General features: G+C 41.2%; 1 protein-coding gene across 1 annotated transcript in view; it reads left to right on the plus strand.

Moving 5' to 3' along the window:
* LOC109061377 (CREB-binding protein-like) overlaps positions 1 to 14,947 on the plus strand; it is a 37,147-nt gene extending 22,200 nt beyond the window's left edge. The window contains 28 exon segments of the mRNA XM_042719592.1: positions 202 to 339; positions 417 to 534; positions 651 to 819; positions 918 to 980; positions 1,583 to 1,707; positions 2,001 to 2,183; positions 3,009 to 3,335; positions 3,426 to 3,602; positions 4,349 to 4,526; positions 4,610 to 4,728; positions 4,937 to 5,176; positions 5,744 to 5,832; positions 6,974 to 7,084; positions 7,173 to 7,229; positions 7,401 to 7,478; positions 7,567 to 7,634; positions 7,715 to 7,865; positions 8,032 to 8,178; positions 8,275 to 8,388; positions 11,288 to 11,453; positions 11,573 to 11,740; positions 11,821 to 11,982; positions 12,094 to 12,375; positions 12,654 to 13,463; positions 13,465 to 14,155; positions 14,158 to 14,259; positions 14,262 to 14,896; positions 14,899 to 14,947. Coding sequence (XP_042575526.1) covers positions 202 to 339; positions 417 to 534; positions 651 to 819; positions 918 to 980; positions 1,583 to 1,707; positions 2,001 to 2,183; positions 3,009 to 3,335; positions 3,426 to 3,602; positions 4,349 to 4,526; positions 4,610 to 4,728; positions 4,937 to 5,176; positions 5,744 to 5,832; positions 6,974 to 7,084; positions 7,173 to 7,229; positions 7,401 to 7,478; positions 7,567 to 7,634; positions 7,715 to 7,865; positions 8,032 to 8,178; positions 8,275 to 8,388; positions 11,288 to 11,453; positions 11,573 to 11,740; positions 11,821 to 11,982; positions 12,094 to 12,375; positions 12,654 to 13,463; positions 13,465 to 14,155; positions 14,158 to 14,259; positions 14,262 to 14,896; positions 14,899 to 14,922 — 5,692 coding nt within the window. The 3' untranslated portion in view covers positions 14,923 to 14,947.
* The last annotated feature ends 3,361 nt before the right edge of the window (positions 14,948 to 18,308 follow it).

An 18,308-nucleotide genomic window follows, 5' to 3' on the forward strand; every position in this document is an offset into this window, starting at 1 on the left:
CAATAAACGGTTGAATCTGAAAATCGGAGATGCTAAAAGGGAAAAATGTTTTAAAAACTACCATTGAAACAAATCGCCGTTTTTGGCCTGATTTTGAGCGAAATGTCGTCACACCGGTACGTTCTTTGATTTGTGCTTGAAGAATGTACGTTTTCCGGAAGGCAAAACTTGAAAACTAATGTCGTAATCCTGCTCCCACAGTCAGTTGATGCCAGACGGGTCAAACATGGGCATCACGGGGAACCTGCCCACAGCTGCGCCGCTGTCAATGCCTGGCATGAAGAAGCCCTGGCACGAGCACGTCACTCAGGACTTGAGGAATCACCTAGTGCACAAGCTGTGAGTTGAAGAAGTCATCGTATGTCAAAGTCACGATTTGTCAAGGGTAGCTCTCTTAACCCGGTATTTCCCTGCAGAGTTCAAGCCATATTCCCGACCCCAGACCCTGCAGCACTGAAGGACAGACGCATGGAGAACTTGGTCGCTTATGCGCGTAAGGTGGAAGGGGACATGTACGAGTCTGCCAACAGCAGGGTAAAGCTCACAAACTTTCTTGCTACAGCTCAACCTTCTTTCAGGATGGTGTTTTGTGACTGTACGAAGGCACCAGGTGGCTTATGTTTTTATATCTCTTAATATCTTGTGTTCAGGATGAGTATTACCACTTTCTGGCTGAGAAGATCTATAAGATCCAGAAGGAGCTGGAGGAGAAGAGAAAGTCCAGGCTGTCGAAGCCCCAAATGGGCGCTCAGGGTCCTCAGCAGCCTGGCCTTCCCCAGCCCAACACTATGGGACCTGGACAAGCCATCCGGCCTCCGAGTTAGTGGCTTTGTTTTTTAATGCTTTGACCTTCTGGTTGTTAGATTTCCCTGGCTGCTTTCTCCATCAGCTGCTTAAAATATGCCTTATTTCCTCAGATGGACCTGTTCCTATGTCCAATGTGCCAAATCAGTTGATGGCCCGGATGCAGGTCCCTCAAGGTATGGTTTTTCATTCTGTGTACATGTCTACACTACTGTTCAAAAGGTTGAGGTAGCTAAGTTTTGAAAAGAAGTATCTAATGCTCAAAAAGTCTAAATTTATTTGATTAAAACTACAGTAAAAACAGTAATATTGTGAAATACTATTACAATGTAATTTATTTATGTGATGCAGTGGTGAATTTTCGTTATCATTACTCCAGTCTTTAATGTCTTTCTCAAAATCTCACTGACTGAACAGTTGTGTACGTTCTTCTTTATCGTCTGTGATTCCTTTTTGGCATAGATTTTTGGAAGAATGTAATAACTTAATCTCTGAAAACAGCAGCCTTTCTGAAATTTTGTCAAGTAAACACATTTAAGGTCAACCTTAATTGAGTAATTTATGGCAATATTAGCAAAAATGAAAATGATTTGCACTCTAAAATGTCATATTACAGAAATGTAATCGGTTGTGAATGCCATTTCATGTTGACTTGAGTATGATAAAAGCAGTCGGGCAGGTCATACTGGTAGCGCAGGAATTATTTAAAAGCTTCAATCTCCCGTTGAGCAGAAAATCTCTTTTGCCCTTTTAATGTGTTTTTTATCACGCTCTTCAGGGATGGGACAGTTCAACCCTGTGACCATGCAGAACATGCAGATGTCCCAGTCACCGGTGGGCGCTCCTCGGGCTGCGTCCCCTATGACCCACCCCCCTCAGATGGGCATGGGTAACGTTCCAGCGGTGAGCAGCAAGAAGTGATTCCAGATTGATTCCAGTTTTGGAATTTTATGTTTTAAAACAGTGTATTTTTAGTCAGATTGAAATGCTTTCTCTGTTCATTTTAAGTGTATTTATAGTCAACATTGTTTATGAGGTGTGCACCATTTTGGATTTGTATTCATAAAAACAAGCTTGTTTCACTGGAAAGTAAACTTGTGAATAGCTTTATCATTCATGTTGTGTGTTAAAATTGTTTTTTAGGGCAAAAACATACTTTTGTGGCTCAATGCTAATTTCTCTTCATTCTTTTGCAGATGAGTATGTCTCCCTCCAGGTTGCCACAGGCACCAGCAATGATGGGAGGCCATGCTAGCAACATGGTGGGCCAGACGCAAAACCAGAACCAGTTCATGAACCAGACGCCGTTCCCAGCCTCAGCCGGGGGCATGAATGTGAATGTAAACCTGGCTCAGCAGTCGGGACAGACTGTCCCACAGGTTAGGAGTCAGAAATGTCACACCTTTTAGTACGGTTTCATTGTTTGTGGTGTTACTTGGGTGTTAATAAAAGACGTTTCACCACCACAAACACTTCTTGTCTTTCTATCATAGAGTGCATTAGTGCCTGACCACTTTTTCAGCGGCATTGGTTCCAGAAGTGTTTTTCCATTCATTTTTTCATAGAGATTAAAAACAAAGTTCTAAGCCATGACCTAAACCAATCAGCTGTGAGGAGAATCGCAACATTATTTACATTACATTTATTTGAAGTAAAAAGAATTTAAAAACTCAAACAGAAACACAAAGGTACTCGTTGACTTTAAAGAGGGAAGGAACTGCAATCCCAAAATAAAAATGGAGAAATATAAAAAATATTTATTTAAAGTGGTTACATATAGTTTAAGTTCAAAATATGCATTATTATATACAAATATGTAAATTTTTTGAGCATAGCAAAACCAATTTGATTGCGCCACTAGTGGAGCTTCGCTCGCCGCACCTTTCTGATTGGTGGAGTTTTCTTTGCAGCATTATGGGTAATGTAGTTTTTCAACAGGCCTCCCACTATGAAACATCTTCTTTTTTTTTTCTTTTTTTTATAAATAATGCAGTTTGATGGGTTCAACAAAAGCATATACCATTAATTAGCATCCTCTGGGCTCATAGTAGATCTGTCTTTAAAGGTTTTTGAGTTATTGTTAAAATCAGTCCTCCTGTGGAGAAAATGAATGGCGCTTTTACCTCTGGAACCTGACTGTTTCACTCTATTGTAGTTTGTTGTGCTGTATCTGAGTTGGTATGCCCTGCATCTCTCCTCTGCAGCAGCAGCAGAACGCTAACCTGACCCTGAATCCTGTGGGCCCTCTGGGCACCCCGTCCACCCTGTGCTCCACCCCTCCTCCGCCCTCCGCCTCCACCCCGTCAGCTGCTGCTAGCCTACAGCCACTCCAGACCCAGCCTTCCACGCCAGCCTCAGTCGGAGGCCACGTCACGCCCACCCACATCCCCAGCGGCTTGCCCCGCCCTCCCTCAGCCCTGGGCTCCTCCCCTGCCCACTCCCAGCCGCTCACGCCCCTGCAGTCCCAGCCCGAGCCCTCCCTGCAGATGCAGCAGCCCACCTCTGTGCAAGCGCAGCAGCCCCGCACTCCGGTGAGGATCGCCATGAAAACACAGCCTCGATTGCAGCTGTATGTCATGACACCCTTAACTCATGTCCTTCCTCGTTTGTCTGTCCGTTAGCTCTCTCAGATGGCCGCTAGCGTTGATAATAGAGTTCCTACGCCAGCATCTGTGGCCGAGACCCACTCCCAGCAAGCTTTGCCCCCTGACTACCATGCTGCCGAACACAAAACCGAGTATCAAGAAGACGAGCAGGACTTTGGATCTGGGAAAAAGCAGCTTGATGTCAAGATGGAGGTGTGACTTAAAAAACAAACTTAAAATTGGCTTAAAAATGGTTCAACAATTCTTGATTTTATTTGGTAGTGTTTCTTGAATGTTTTACACTACCGTTAAAATGTAAGAAAATAGTCAATTAATGTAAGTAAGAAATTACTATTAATATTAGTAAGAAATTTTATTCAATGAGGCATTCAATTGATCGCAAATTACAGTAAAGACATTTGTTACAAAAGACTTCTATTTTAAATAAGAGTTATTCATTAGAATTTTCTGGTCATTCAATTCGTTCTAAGGATTCTATTCAAAGAATCCTGAGAAAGAATTAAGCAGCGCATCTGTTTTCAACATTGATAATAACACGAAATATTTCCTTGAGCAGCAAATCAGCATATTGAATTGTAATAATATTTCAAGTTTTTTTTAATTGTATTTTTGATCAAAAACACACAGCCTCGGTGAGCAGAAGAGACTTCTTAGAAAAACTAAATATTACAGCTTTTGAACAGCTCTGTATTTCTTTGCAGTATAATTTTTTTTGGTATTTCATTCTTTTAAATATATTCATAGTCTCTTAATGTTATATTGACACTTATTATTGCATTTATTTGTTGAAACTGTTCAACTGATTTGTCTTGCTAGCTGTAATGCCAATTTATAACACTTTTCATTCTCTAGTTTCCTAATATTTCATTGTCTCGTGACTCAAGTCTAATGACACAGTCTTTACTAAACATCTAAACATAATTCATGTTGTTCATTAGGATGAAGATGTCAAACCTTCTCAAGTAAAAGAGCAGCCAGAGTCTGTAGAACCTAAACAGGAACCGATGGAGACGGAGGAGAAGAAACCAGAGATAAAGACCGAGCCGAAAGAGGAGGACGTGTCCGGCACCAACAGCACAACAGCATCCGGTCAATCTGCCCAGTCACGCAAGAAAAGTACAAACGTTTTTCTGAAAACATTGAAACCGCATTTAGTAATATCTGCAACTAGATTAATCACATAACATCACTTGTTACAGTTTTCAAGCCGGAGGAGCTCAGGCAGGCGCTGATGCCTACATTAGAAGCTCTGTATCGTCAAGACCCAGAGTCCTTGCCCTTCCGCCAGCCGGTGGATCCCACTCTACTGGGCATCCCGGTAAATACCATACACCTATTTATTGGGCTAATATTTTATATATACATCTCTTTAAATGCTCTAAAAATGTTAAATAAATCAGCCCTGCATCTTCTAAAAAAAACTGATTTTGTCTAGTATTAGCCAGTTTAATGCTGCAGAGTTCAAAAATATCAATGAAAGTTTTGATTTGTTAATATTTGTTGTTGTTTTTTTTTTCTTTTCCCAGGACTACTTTGATATTGTAAAGAACCCAATCGATCTTTCCACCATCAAGAGGAAGCTGGACACGGGGCAGTACCAGGAGCCCTGGCAGTATGTTGACGACATCTGGCTGATGTTCAACAACGCCTGGCTCTACAACCGCAAAACATCTCGAGTGTACAAGTACTGCTCGAAGCTGTCCGAGGTGTTCGAGCAGGAAATTGACCCCGTCATGCAAGGTCTGGGATACTGCTGTGGACGCAAGGTGAGAACTTGAGCTTCTTCATCCAGGAAAAGAGTGGTTAGCTAGATGAGTCCTCCACATGAGCTCAAACTCCTCTAAAATGAAACCCAGAGCATCTTTAGATATTTTTGAGTGCAATTCAGTGTTTGTATTGTTCACGTTAAAGCTGTTAAAATGTTTTTTGATTATTTAAATAAAACTGGAATAAAATATAAATATTGGATGAAAAACTTGGAAATGTAGATAGTTGAAACAAAAATGAGAAATGTTGAAATATAAAAAAAAATTATATAAAAACTCATTTTTTATTTTAAGTGTAGTAATAGGAAATACTAATGCATTTAATTATTAAAAAAAAAAAAAAATCTAATTGCGTTTGGCTAATTTCAATTCATTTTGTTGAATCGCTAAAAAGTAACTAAAACATCAACTAGAAATGAAAACAGGAAATATAAATATAAAAGCAAATTCAAAATATTACTAAATACTACAGTAGGTATGTAATAAAGAAGAACTAAAATATCACTGGTGCAGTCTGTTGTTAAATAAGTTGCTCTTAACAGAATTGTATTTTCTCTGTCTCCACAGTACGAGTTTTCACCTCAGACGCTTTGCTGCTATGGCAAACAGCTCTGTACTATCTCCAGGGATGGCACATATTATAGCTACCAAAACAGGTAACCAATGACATGATAAGTGGTGTGAGAAATGAGAAGGCGATGATTGACTTTCCAAGTGGGACTGTGATGCACTGAGATCATGCTTGAGATTTTTAGCGCTTAGTTGACTCCATGTTGTTTGCACCTTATAAACGGAGTCATTAAAATAAAAAGTTCAAAGGTTAAGCGTCTTGCTCTAGGTTACAGTGGTAATACTCTGTGGGTCAATCGTGGTGGGTTTTGAATCTCTCAGTCGCAAGCCTAGATCTGGTCTGTTCCACCCACTAGCCCACTAATATTTGTGTAAATCCTGAAAACTTTGGCAATAGTCTTTAGGGCTGCACAGTTAATCAGATTAAAACCAAACTCTGTGTGATTATCAAATCACAATGGCTGCGTTTTCATTAAATACATGTTCTGCACGTTTCAGAGTGAAGCATGTTCTTGTTATCAATGGTCAGTGTTTGAAAATGAAGAAATTAAGACAGCCATAAATGTTTTTGCAATTTTAGAATTATAAAGTAAAATTATTGTTGTTGTTTTTATTAAACACTTTATTTTAACAAGTGAAACATCACAATAGTAATATTTATTTTCTTGTTTTAGCAATTTTAGATTTTTCTTTAGTAACAGTAATAATAATAGCTATTATTTTATAGTCATTTTGATATATAATCCCCGTTTTTCAGTACTGTGTAGCCCTGCAGACTTTAATTGTATTTTTTTATCAGAAAAAACGCAATTAAATGTTTTCCCCCAACTTCCGCAGCCGTTATTGTTAAGTTGTTAATACAGAAATTGTGCATCTGGAAAAGCTCAGGTGCATCACTTTTCCATAACTGGCATTACTGCATGTTTCTCATCATCACATTGTCTCCGTTTCATTGTTCTTAAAATCAAATCAGAAAAGGCATGTGGTTACTTTCTAGTGCATGAAAGGACATACCATCCTGTAGCTATCCATTATTTTTTTTGATTTAACGTTCATTTGTGAGTTTGAATGCTAACCTGTGCTCTGCCTTGGACTGTTTGCTGTGTGTCGATCTCTGTCCGACCCTGCGTTCTGCACTCTTGTGCTGTGATGCTCTCCGTGTGCGGGTTTACCTGTGCTCTTGTGTGCTGGCTCCAGTTCACCCAAATATGGCCTTGTTGCCGACAGGTATCACTTCTGCGAGAAGTGCTTCAACGAGATTCAGGGCGACAGTGTCACCCTGGGAGACGACCCGGCCCAGCCGCAGACGTACGTATCTGCCGCCCAGAAGGCTTTGAGGTTTTTCTTTGTTAAATTACACAATTTATACTCAAAAATGAGCTGTGCATGTAAGAAGGTAGAGTTTATCTTGTATGTCTTTCTGCAGTATGATATCAAAGGAGCAGTTTGAGAAGAAGAAAAATGACATGTTGGACCCCGAGCCGTAAGTTTCGTCATTGTAATGCTTGTCATTTTTTACATTTTTTATATATATATATATATATGTAATTCAATTAGTATATATAACAATTAATATATATGCAAATACTGTGCAAGTGTGACGAAATATCCACTCTTGTCAAAATGGTTTTTAACAACACTTTCTGTCTAACAGCTTTGTTGAATGTAAAGACTGTGGCCGAAAGATGCATCAAATCTGCGTACTACATTATGACGTCATCTGGCCATCAGGGTAAGTGTTTTATCCCCACTGTTCTCCTGAAGAGTTTAGCATGACATGATCCTACAGCTGCTTTGTTTGTCTCCCCTTCCTATAACAGTTTCATCTGTGACAACTGCCTGAAGAAGTCTGGGAAAACAAGAAAGGAAAACAAGTTTTCTGCTAAAAGTGAGTGCTTTTGAAGCGTCTTCCTGCTTGCCTCTCTGTCCGTTGCAGAGTGAAGTAACCCTCTGTGTTTTTCTGATCAGGGTTACAGTGCACAAGACTGGGCTCGTACATCGAGGACCGAGTGAACAAGTACTTGAAGAGGCAGAATCACCCCGAGGCCGGAGAGGTGTTTGTGCGGGTGGTCGCCAGCTCTGATAAGACCGTGGAGGTCAAACCTGGGATGAAATCCAGGTAACGTCACAGAGAATGAATATGAATCGTGTAAAGTTATTCTATTGAAGTCATTTCAAAATGTATTTAGAAGTAAATTGGTTACATTTTTAATTCATGTTGACAAAATCTGGCATGTACAAGAAATTGAAATGAGCTGATTTTGCATCACATCATTTTTTTGCAGGTTTGTTGACTCAGGAGAGATGGTAGAAAGCTTTCCCTACAGAACCAAAGCACTTTTTGCATTTGAAGAGATTGATGGAGTGGATGTGTGTTTCTTCGGCATGCACGTCCAGGAATATGGATCTGAATGTCCCTTTCCTAACACCAGGTATCATGCAAATACTGATCAATGGGGAAAAAAAAGTAACAAATTGTATCTTGAGCAGGCTGTATTGACTAACTGTCCTTTTACTCCTCTTTCCAGACGGGTATACATATCATATCTTGACAGTATTCACTTCTTCAAGCCTCGGATGCTAAGAACTGCAGTTTACCATGAAATCCTCATTGGTTATTTGGAGTATGTTAAGAAACTAGGGTAAGTGCCACCTTGAAGTTGAAATATAATATGTTTAATTATTTTTGGTCTTAAAATACTTGCTTTCTCCAATCTCAGCTTTAAATGACAAGTCCACTTTATATGAGCCATTCACAAGTTATTTGCCCAACCAAAAGCCAAATTAGAAAATCTTGCACATCATTATTTTTCACTTCACTATTAACACTTGCTTTTGTGATCTAATGGACTCTTTTTCACAAGACTGTGATGATGCGTTTAAAGGGGTCATATGATGTTGCTAAAAAGAACATTATTTTGTTTGTTTGGTGTAATGCATTGTGTTCAATGCAAGGTTCAAAAAGCACATTATTTTCCACATACTGTACATTGTTTCTCCTCTGTGCCCAGCCTTTCTGAAACGTGTCGATTTTTACAAAGCTCATCGGTCTGCTAAGCGAGGTGTGCGCTGATTGGCCAGTTATCCAGTGCATTGTGATTGGCCGAATACCTCAAGCGTGTGACAGAAATGTTATGCCCATTACCATACTGTGATGCCGTGTCCTGGTGTGACAAGATAAAAACAATCAAACCAATTGCAAACGAGGCATTTCTTGCATCCAGTGGGGACATAATTACTGATTATAATGACTCCTACTGTGTTCACACTTGGCGTCTTTTTTGAAGCTGCCAGTGTCTTTTACATTATAATCCTATGGAGTAAACCATGTTTTCAAAAAAATCCTGAGCGCTTTTTAAAACGCCACCGCCGGCGTCTTTTTCTGCAGCTCAGAGCGTCTTTTTAAGTTGAAAAAAAGTTTAAGTTTTCTGGAAAAAACAGCATACGTCACATGCCTTTTTGACAGCTGACCAATGACAAGTGAGTGGCGAGTGGCGAGACCCTAATTTCGGAGCACAAGGATTTGTATGATACGAGTACAAAACTCTATAGTCTAAAAAAAAATGTCGCAAAACGGGGATCATCCAACCAGAGCTCCTGAACTAAACTGTTGGAAGCACCATACAGTTTCCTTCCCCAAATAATGTTGCGCTCCCACAAACGTCGTTGTGAACCGACATTACCCTCCCCGTTAACTTCAAAAGCCGACATTTCTGCAGCACACAGTGCTAGGCTACCGTTGCAGCTGTTGTGATAGCAACAAAAGGCCCTTGGCTGCTATTTGTAACCAAAACGCTGCCAGCTTTTTATTTATTTAAAAAAAACGCTTGTCAATTTCTTGTCAAAAAAGACGGCAAGTGTGAACGCCCTTATACTGTCTTTTACGCGTTGTTGCGTATCACGCCGTGTAAACACAAAACCATGTATCCATTTGTAATCGGAGAAATGACAAACAACAAAACTTGCGTTTGCATCATCAGTGGCAAATTCTTTACAAATGAAAACTGACTTACAGGCTGTGAGTCAGAAGTGCCAGACTGTCCTTGCAAAGTTGGAATTGCCCCATTTTATTAGGGGTGTAAATCGGATGGTTTTGTCACGATACGATATCGATTCTCATACCCAGCGATACAATATTTGCCGATACCTCAAAAAATTATACGATTCGATTCGATACAGAAGTATATCGATCGATATATCGATATTTTGATATTTTACATCTATTTTAAACAACCATCTACATTTTTATTAACTCACAAATGCAACCAAAATATATAACATGAACATTTATCTGAAATTTTCACATTGTGTACAGTACCTCATTTGGGACATTCACAACAAAAAAATAGGCCTAAACATTTTTTTTATTTTTTATATAATACAGAAAATAAACAATTGGAAAAACAATGCTGGCTGCTACTATGGGCTCAGTGCTAAAAATCTTTTCTACAGGTAACCAAATTATGAGGAATAGCAGAAAATAAATACAATACAACAAAGACACAAGTTCAATAAACAGTTAAATAAACTGCTTTTCAGGTTTTCAGCTCAGTCTAAAATCATGTTTAAGGTATGGTACAGTAATGTAGTAATCAAATGTAAAATAACTGCATAGTCTTCACTGTATAAATTAAATGTACATTAATCATTTTTGATTTTACAAAGGTTATCTAGTCAGGAGTAGTGAGCACTTCTTTGACAACATTAGATTTATTATTAGTTTGCTTTCACTTTAAGAACCAAGCACGGATTTAATATACATATTCCTTTTCTTTCTGAACTGTTTACATTAAGACATATGACGAAACGACTGTGTTTACTAGGAAATTCGCCAAAACGCGCATTTTGATGTAATTTTGTCTGTATTTATTCATCCATGCACAAAAAAAGAATGAGTTGTTAAAATGACCCGTTTTAGGTAGGCGTGGTTGACTCAACTTTTATAAAGAATATCTCTTTGGATTTGAGACTTCAGTCTTTGCAACTTTAACAGATCTTCTTTATGCACCAATAGCTTGTAACACTCCAAAGAGAAAAGAAAAATTTAAATCGCATAATATGACCGCTTTAACAGTCATCAGCATCATAAATCCTCGAAAGTTTTTTTTTTTTTTTTTTTTTTTTTTTTTTTTTACAATTTTTTTAATATATGTACATTAATAACACTACTTTGTATCATATCACCTTTGCATCAAATTACAAAAAATTAGTTCACGCTAATGCAAGGGTGTTTCTAATGCAGCGTCTATGGGAGGGACGGTAAATTTAACATTCTATCTTCTGTCGTTATCAGTATCTAATTTTTTTTTTTTTTTTTTTTTTTGGGGAAAGTCATGAAAACACTATCGTGGAGTTTTTCTTTTGCTATTTGAGCAAATGAGAATGCAAAAAATATATTTGTGGTACTCTCCCATTCAGTGCTGTTGAAGTTTACCCAACTATGATGACTTCCGCTTCGGAGAGAAAAACTTGGAAATGTGAAAAAGGTCCATGGCATTGTTAGGGTTATGCACTAATGAATTTGGTTTTTCCCACCTACAGGTATGTGACTGGTCATATCTGGGCCTGCCCACCTAGTGAAGGCGATGACTACATCTTCCACTGTCACCCTCCTGATCAGAAGATTCCCAAGCCTAAAAGACTGCAGGAGTGGTACCGCAAAATGCTGGACAAAGCCTTTGCAGAAAGAATCCTCCATGACTACAAGGTATGCCAATGCTGAATTTGTTTTTAAGGGATTTATGGTCCGTTAGTTTTCATTCACAACTGGTTAACGTCAAACTGACACACATATGACTCACAAAATGACTCACTTGTATTGTGCAGGACATATTTAAGCAGGCCACAGAGGACCGGCTTACAAGTGCCTACGAGCTGCCCTATTTTGAGGGTGATTTTTGGCCCAATGTTTTGGAGGAAAGTATCAAGGAGCTGGAGCAAGAGGAGGAGGAGAGGAAGAAGGAGGAGAATACAACCACCTCTGAGACAACAGAGGTTAGTCAGAGAGACAAATGGTGTGAATGAGTATTTAGTGTAGTCTGTAGCCGTTTGTTAAATGTCTTCTTGTACCACAGGGAACCCCAGCTGACAGTAAGAACGCCAAAAAGAAGAACAATAAAAAGACCAACAAAAATAAGAGCAGCGTGAGCCGCGCAAGCAAAAAGAAGCCTGGGATGCCGAATGTAGCTACTGATCTCTCCCAGAAGCTATATGCAACAATGGAGAAGCACAAAGAGGTTGGGCCTGACACATTACTTATTTTTTTTTTTTTAAACCTGAAATACCATTTGTTTTGCTCTGAATGTGCCAAGTGCTGACCAGAACCCCTCTTGCTTCTTAAAATCCAGGTCTTCTTCGTGATCCACCTGCATGCTGGTCCAGTGATCAATACCTTGCCTCCGATCATGGATCCTGACCCGATGCTGACCTGCGATCTGATGGATGGTCGTGATGCCTTCCTGACACTGGCCAGGGACAAACACTGGGAGTTCAGTTCACTACGCCGCTGCAAATGGAGCAGTATGTGCATGCTGGTGGAGCTACACAATCAGGGCCAAGACCGATTTGTGTACACTTGCAACGAATGCAAGCATCACGTAGAGACACGCTGGCATTGCACCGTTTGCGAGGTCAGTCTTCTCAATTGTGCAGCAGTCAAGTCTATTGCCTTTGTTTGCTCCCATTATTTGTTTTTTTAAAAAAACAGATATGCTACTGGTTTTATCGCAATTTATCAAGATCTAAGGTTTAAACTAGTAGGTTGTAGGTTTAAAATCTCTCAAGGAGCAAACCTTCCTTGACAACTGTCTCCACCTGTAAATATAACATCAATCTCCAGTCGTGCAACAGTAAATAAACATTCTGTGATATAATTGTCCTAAAAAACAAAACTCTTGATTTCTTTCAGGACTTTGATCTATGCATTAACTGCTACAATGCTAAGGGCCATGAGCACCAAATGGTGAAGTGGGGTTTGGGCCTGGACGACGACAGCAACAACCAGGGCGGCGAAGCCAACAAGAGTCCACAGGAGAGTCGACGCCTCAGCATCCAACGCTGCATCCAGTCGCTGGTGCATGCCTGTCAGTGCCGCAATGCCAACTGCTCTCTGCCATCTTGTCAGAAGATGAAGAGAGTGGTGCAGCACACCAAGGGCTGCAAGCGCAAGACCAACGGAGGCTGCCCTGTTTGCAAGCAACTCATTGCGTTGTGCTGCTACCATGCCAAGCACTGCCAGGAGAACAAGTGCCCCGTGCCCTTCTGTCTCAATATCAAGCACAAGCTGCGGCAGCAGCAGATTCAGCAGAGGCTGCAGCAGGCGCAGATGATGCGGCGGCGCATGGCACTCATGCAGGGCAGAGGAATGCCGCCCAGTCTGCCCTCCCCAACTACCTCAGGAGGTCCGGGGACGCCCAACTCTCAGCAGCTGCAGCAGCCTAATACGCCTCAGACCGTGCAGACATTAGCCAACCAGCCCCAGCAGACACATCAGAATGTGGCTCCAATGGTGCAACCCTTCCCCAACCAACCGTCTACACCTGGGTCGCAGGGAAAATCAGGCCCGCAGTCCTCGCCTCTGCCCCAGCAGCAGTCTCCCCTGCCCATGCCACCTCAACAACAGCCACAGCCCTCTCCGCAGCAGCAGCAGGCTTTGAAGGTTGCAAAACAAATAGAGATGATGACCAAAGTTCAGCAGCAGCAGCAACAACAACAGCAGCACAGCACAACAACAACAACAGCAACACAAAAACAAAAAAAAGCAGCAGCAGCAGCAGCAGCAAGACTACAGGATGAGTGTGAACGGCATGCAGATGAACCAACCTCGCATGATGACTTCCATGCAGATGATGGCCCCTCGTGGCCCTCAGATGGTTCAGAACATGCAGCCTGGCCAGTGGCCAGCTGGGATGCAAGGGTCCATGCAGAATTCACAGGCACCTCTGCCGCAGCAAGTGCCACCGCAGCAGATGGCCATGGCCCCGCAGCAGTCTCAGGTAGTGCAGACTCCTCAACAGGCGCAAATGATGCAGCGCGCCATGATGCAGCAGCCTCGGCAGATGCAGGCTGTCATGCCTCCCCAGCAGGAACAACCACAGGCTCCGCAGCAACAAGGCATGCAGCAAAGAGGGGTGGCCAGCAGCATTGCTCCAGGAGCGTTGCAGGACCTGCTGCACACATTAAAATCACCAAGTCCCCCTCAGCAGCAACAGCAGGTCCTCAACATCCTCAAATCGAACCCGCATCTCATAGCGGCGTTTATCAAACAGCGGACGGCAAAGTACCAAGCCAGCCAACCGCAGCAGCAGAACCCGCAGGCCATGCTCGCAGCTCAGCCGGGAATGCAGACCATGGCTGCGATGCAAACCGGCCCCGTGCAGCGAGCCGTCATGCCGCCTCAGCAGCCAGCTGCAACCAAGCCGTGGCTGCCCTCGGACCCCAAGGACAAATGATGAACGCTGCACACAATGGAAACCAGCAGCTGTTCCGCCGGCAACTAATGCGCATGCAGCAGCAACACAACAACAGGGAGTAATGCCTCCAGGACAAGGAAGGTTCCCGCAACCTCAAAGTCCGGCCAGTTACTCTCAAATCCGCATGCAGCAGCAGATGGCCATGCAGGGAGGTGCCGGGCCCATGGGTCAGATGCAGCCCATGGCTCAGATGGGCCAGCCTGGCATGGGGCATGGACGCCCAGCAGAAAACATGCTGCAACAACGCATGCTGCAACAGCAACAGCAGCAGCAGCAGCAGATGCTAAAGCAGCAAATGGGATCGCCGGCTCAGGCCGCTTCCATGAGTCCCCAACCCCACATGCTTGCAGGACAGCCACAGGGAGCTCACTTGCCCGGACAGGCCATGGCCAATGCGCTGGGCAACCAAGTGAGGTCGCCTGCACCCGTGCAATCGCCCCGCCCCCCGTCCCAACAGCCGCCACATTCCAGCCCGTCCCCGCGCATGCAGCCCCAGCCCTCTCCCCTGCACTCCGGCGTGTCCCACCCCAGCCTGGCGGGACCCATGCCGGGCCACATGGACCAGGCTCACCTGTGCACACCCGAACAGAGTGCAATGCTTCCGCAGCTGAACACACCAAACCGTGGAGGGCACCCCAACGACATGAGTATGGTTGGGGACACATCGGGAGACACGTTTGAGAGAAGTTTGTCGAGGGATTGTAGCATTAAGAGACGTTCTTTTTGAGGACAGAGGGTGTTTTCTACACAGGAAATTAGAGAAGGCGACAAAATGAACTGTAATAGGTTTACACCACCAATGGACTGCTTTTCTTCCCCTGTTGGAGGGATTGAAATTACTGTTTAAAGAGCAGAATCACAAAGGGTATTTTTCTGGGAGGGTTGTCGGACCGGCCGAAATTGCAGTGCTGTTCTATGAGTTACATTTTTAATTGTTTTGTTTTTCGTTGTTTTTTTTTTTTTTTTTCGGGGAGGGGTTTATTTTGAGCTTATGGACTTTTTAAATGGAATATCTCAAGGCAAAATATTTGATTTTATTATTGAAGACTTTCGTTTTGTATGTTTGCAAACTGAAATGCATTTTTTTTTTTTTTTTTTTTTTGGCGAGTGTGTGCGTTTAGGGACTGTAAGATACTCAGTGTGGAATTAGGATCAGGAGCAATCCTCATTCCGGTCTGATACGTATTCACATTTACCAGGTTTGGAAAAGGACACACCGCCTTTTTCTCCAAAACTGTGGAGTTTGTACAGAGGACCTGTATTCATTTGTACAGAAAGGAGCTTGGCCACTGCACACACACACACCCACACACACACACATAAACACACACGAACACGTGAGCAAATTGTGAAGTTGCTCTTATTTTTCAAGGTGCCCAAATGCGTTAATTTATTGGCCTGGATTCAGTAGTTTGTCCTCTTAAGATGTAGGAAGATGTTTCCTGTTTTTCTCGTTTGATCTCTGAAACATCAATGATGTCCCCCTCCACCTCGCGTATGAGGCCGGAGCTTCTTCTGACTGCTGATTCGTTCAAAGAGTTCTTCAGTCAACCTCTTTTGTTTTTTCTCCTCATGAAACGTGAATTGAAGGTGAACGATTCTTTAATGTAAATCATGCAGCTTGATGACATACTGTAAATAAAAGGAAAAAAAGATTGAGATCGCTGTATAAACTGGTTAAGAAATTGTTTCGTACTTATATACCATATTGTTAAATAAACTGTGTGCAACAGACACGACCATTGTGGTGACTTCGTTTGCGTGTTTTTGCAATTCTGATTTCAGGTAATTAAATGCATAAGTTTTTAAACTAAAGTCTGTGCAATTTCAAACAATTAGTGGACCAGAGCTAGTTGTTTAATTAATAGAATTGAGGTTTTTCTGTTTCTGTGATTGAGAAATGCATGGATGTGTTTCTCTGGATTCCGTCTAGATTATCACCTATTTTATTTATTTTTGAAAACACATTTAATTAGATTCCTTATACTTAAAATAATTTCACAGGTCTTTCTTTTAGATCTAAAAGGGCAGTGTAGGATTAATTTATAAATCTGTTTAGGTTTTATTTCATTTCTGATTTGCTTTATCTAAGGGAGGAGGAGTGAATGTGCGACAGAAGTTGAACTAACTGACCATTTTTCAGCATGAGATTGGAGTGTGTGCTCACCACTGGCTTCACTGCACCTTCTGGTGCCTGAAAGGTGCCACTGCAGTTTAGAGCCCTTGTTCTGCAATTCACAGTTTCTGAGCACACCGCATGTTTCGTTTTACAGGTTTGGATGTGATTGAATTGCATCTCTTTTTTCCCCTCTTCTTTTGCATGAGTCTTTGTTCTAAATTTCGGCACCACTGTGACTGGACGGTGGTGGGTAATCTCATTCTGACCAATGATTGCAAGTGTGGTATTGCTTAATGATTAGCAATTGAGGAAAAAAAAAAAAAAAAAAAAGTGAAAATACAATTGCTCTATTGCAAGTGTAGCTCCACGCACACTGGTGAGAGAAACCCTGCTACGAGCGATCATGAGTAACTGATGACTAACAAACCAGTCGCAAGCAAAAACAACTACAGCTCAAACAAACTGAATTTTGGTTGTTGCTCCTCTACTGAGCGCTTCATCCGATTTTCAGGATTAACAATTGCATTTTTTTTTTTTTTTTTTTTAAAAACCCACATATTGTGTACATGTCTTGTTAATGCATTGACCATCATTTTTCTGCACACTATAACTGTCTGAGGAGCGGTGAATGAAATCACAGAAACTGAGGTACATGTCTTCACTTATTCACAAATGTGCTTGTCTTGTGGAAACTGCACACAAAATGGTGTTTAAAGGCAGCTGCCTCTGCCTCTCTGGCGGTTTTTATTAATTAGTGACTTAACTGATAATTGTTGGACAAGTAATTTATAAAATAAAGTTTTATTCTTTAAGTCAATTGGAATGTCAAATTTTTTTTTGTCATTTATGACTTGTCAATTTTGACTTAATGTTTTTAAATGATTTTTTAAGGCATCCGGTATTACTTAGTATGTTGTAATTTTTTAACTTTTTATATTATAATTGTGAATTAGGTTCTCATAATTATGATTTTTTTTTTTTTTTTTTTCCAGTAAATTCTGATTTTTACCGAAAGCATTTTTATGTAGCATACATGGGCTCCTAATGTCGCTCTGGTGGAAAACGCATCCATCAAACGCGCTGTGAGAAGTCACACATTCTAGCTATTACTGCGTTAATTATCTTAAAGTAACCCCTGTATTTCGGGGGGATGCAAATGCTGTATTTAAATGCATTTGTCACTCTCTTGGAAGTTTGCGGTGTGTACGTGACCTCGTACTCGGTTCTGTGTGTTCCGGAACGCTACAAAGGGCTTGAAAACAACGGTGAAACGGTTCACTTTTGGCGCTTAAATGAATTTATGATTTAAGCTGTGCCTACACACTATATTTGCGTCATTTTGGCGAGTTAGTCCTGCAAGAAATACTACCCACGGTGGAAACCTTTAACAGATCACACAGAACGCGCTGTGCGTTCGATCGCGCTGCATTCTATTGTTTTTATTCGTAACCACGAGCTGTGGTCTCACAGTTGCACCACATTTAAAGAAACATCTCTAAACGGGTTAAAAACGTGCCTGAGACCATGCATTCTTCATTCAGCATCGCTGCTTTGTGTTCTTAAACGCAAGAACACGTTCTTTGTGAACGCCCCAAAGTAACTGTTTCAGGTTAGGTGGCCTTTTGAATTGTTGCATGCACACTGAAGCTTTTTTTTTTTTAATTAATTAATTAATTAAAAGTAGTTTATAAAAGAAACTGGCCTGTTGTGACATCATAATTGTTAATTATGATGTTTATTTAAAATAGCACTTCGTTCATTCTTTTGTAATCCCATCATTTATGAGCTCAAATTAAATTAATGATTACCTGAAATATTTGTACGTTTTTCAAATTCATGCCATGCCGCAAGGGGCATTTTTTTTTTAAAGCTGTTGAAAGGCAATGATGATAACACAACGTCTAAAAATAATGTTATTTGAATTATTTGATAATGTACAGGTAACACAAAGACACTAAACTACACAGCATTT

This window comes from Cyprinus carpio, chromosome B3 (assembly GCF_018340385.1).
Source record: "Cyprinus carpio isolate SPL01 chromosome B3, ASM1834038v1, whole genome shotgun sequence".
NCBI classification, from domain to species: domain Eukaryota; kingdom Metazoa; phylum Chordata; class Actinopteri; order Cypriniformes; family Cyprinidae; genus Cyprinus; species Cyprinus carpio.